This window comes from Salvelinus sp. IW2-2015, linkage group LG23, assembly GCF_002910315.2.
Source record: "Salvelinus sp. IW2-2015 linkage group LG23, ASM291031v2, whole genome shotgun sequence".
NCBI lineage: Eukaryota > Metazoa > Chordata > Actinopteri > Salmoniformes > Salmonidae > Salvelinus > Salvelinus sp. IW2-2015.
In genome coordinates, this window is record NC_036863.1 from 28966539 (window position 1) to 28968823 (window position 2285).

General features: G+C 52.8%; 1 protein-coding gene across 1 annotated transcript in view; it reads right to left on the minus strand.

Annotated features, from left to right (window-relative positions):
* Positions 1-615: 615 nt before the first annotated feature.
* The window catches only part of LOC139022902 (cell adhesion molecule DSCAML1-like), a 53696-nt gene continuing 52026 nt past the window's right edge, over positions 616-2285 (minus strand). The window contains exons 7-8 of the mRNA XM_070434520.1: positions 2073-2278; positions 616-729 (exon numbers count right to left, since the gene is read on the minus strand). Coding sequence (XP_070290621.1) covers positions 616-729; positions 2073-2278 — 320 coding nt within the window. The remainder of the gene's footprint in view (positions 730-2072; positions 2279-2285) is intronic.

A 2285-nucleotide genomic window follows, 5' to 3' on the forward strand; every position in this document is an offset into this window, starting at 1 on the left:
GAATCATGGGACAGGCACACGTCCACATGCATGGTGCGGTGAGGGTGCATGCAGGTGGATGGTGGTGGGAGCACGCGTAGTCTGAGCGAGCCCGCCGCGCGTCGTCGAATCAGCACCACAGTCTACAGCGCCCCGACAAACACACCATCAGGCGAACACAGGCGCAGTGCTAGGCTAGGCGTGCACAAGCAGAACCACACAGCGACACCTCTAGAGCGCCACGGATACACACAGCCTCGGCGTACAGCGCCTCGCAAGGCGGATGACAATCGGACAGACACACCCTGCTTACCAGACGCCCTCGCCTGACAATCAGCACAGCGACACCTATAATGCGGCGGCGTGCACAGCTGTAGCACTCAACACTAGCACAATACACTCAGTGGCCATAAATAAGACGAAGGGGATTAAGCATTGGTTAACACCCTATAGGCGTGTGAGAGGACGCCTGGTTTGAGAGATCGTCTGAAGGTCGTCTGGCGTTATGTCTAGTAAGGGAAACCTGTGCCTCATAAGACGTTGATACTTCGTTTACAACAAATCGCACTAGCATGGCGTAGTGAACAGGTCCGTGTCAGATTGGTAGTTTCTATATGACTAGGCTCTATTGTCCGGTTACCTGTTATTGCGATCAACCTTTGCCCCTACCCTTGTGCCCGCCACGCCGTTGTCCGTCCATACTTGCACAGTGACGTTGGACAGTCTGCGTCGGATGGAGGTACTGGGTGGCTGGAATTGGCGCAACACTGACAGCAGGGTACGGTACACTGCGACTCGTTCGCATGTCGCTCCTGTTTGGCTGCACAGTCACGATCCAGCTACTCCAGGGTTTCATATGTTGGCTCATACAGCCGATACCGTGGCGGATGTGGTTGTGCTGGTTCAAGGACGCAAGCAGAAGCCGTCCTTGTACAGCCGACTGTTATGAGTAGAGTGTAGGGGTAACCAATCACTAGCGACAGGGCAGGTTGAGGGGTAGAGAGGGAGGACAGGGGAGAGAGTGATTGGGGCAGGTTGAGGGGTAAAGAGGGAGGACAGGGGAGAGAGTGATTGGGGCAGGTTGAGGGGTAGAGAGGGAGGTTAGTGATGCCTCCTAATCATACTGGTAATATTTGTAATATCTATAAATTATTTGTGTTGTCTAAGTGATTGTGTGTATGGGTGTATGCACGTGTTTGACTACACTACCCTCAGTAACACTGTCCTAAGGTCTTGATGAGAACAGACATAGATAGAGACAGGCATTAGAGATAGAGAGAGACAAAGAGACAGACACACAGCAAAAGAAACAGAAACAGACAAACTAGGCAGACAGACAGACAGGCAGACAGACAGGCAGACAGACAGGCAGACAGACAGACAGACAGACAGACAGACAGACAGACAGACAGACAGACAGACAGACAGACAGACAGAGAAATAGAAAGCGAGAGAAACACATTCAGAGGGAGAAACTGAGAGAAAGGAAGAGGGATGACGGGAAGAGATGAACTCTAAGCCCAGCTGATCTGTTGCACCTGTCCTTGTGCTTGTCTCCACCCCCTTCCAGGTGTCGCCCATCTTCCCTATTATCCCCTGTGTATTTATACCTGTGTTCTCCGTCTGTTTGTTGCCAGTTTGTCTTGTTCATTCAAGCTTACCAGCGTTTTCTCTGTCAGCTCCTATCGTTTCCCAGCCTCTCTTTGCTAGTACTCCCGGGTTTTGACCTTTGCCTGTCCTGACCCTTTTCCCGCCCGCCTGACCTCTCTGCCTGACCCTGAGCCTGCCTGTCGCCCGGTACCTTTGCCTTACCCTGGATTTCCAACCCCTGCCTGCCTTGACCTGTCTTTGTCTGCCCCTGTTTGCTACAATATACAGTGTTACTTCGACAGTCTGCATCTGGGTCTTACCTTGATCCCTGATAGTGTGTGTTAGTGCATGTACGCATGTGGGTTGGATGTGTGTATGTGTTGCAAGTGTATCTAACTCCCTACACATCTCCACCTGTCTCTGTACTACGTGCATGTTTTAGTGTGTGTATAGGTGCGGGTGTGGGGTGTGTGTATATTGAAAAGTAGACAGGCACCTCTTACGTTTATGCGCGCTTGGTACTCGGCGCTACCGGCCGAGTTGCGTGCAGCGCAGCGATACACTCCCCCGTCACGGATGGCCGGGCTGCTGACGTTGACATGTGACACGGTCAGGCCGTCTGATAGGGTGTACTGGCTGGTTTTGTAGGCGGAGTCTCGCACCACAGGCTCGTCGTCCAGTGTCCAGGTGATGGAAGGGGGTGGGGCTCCTTTGGC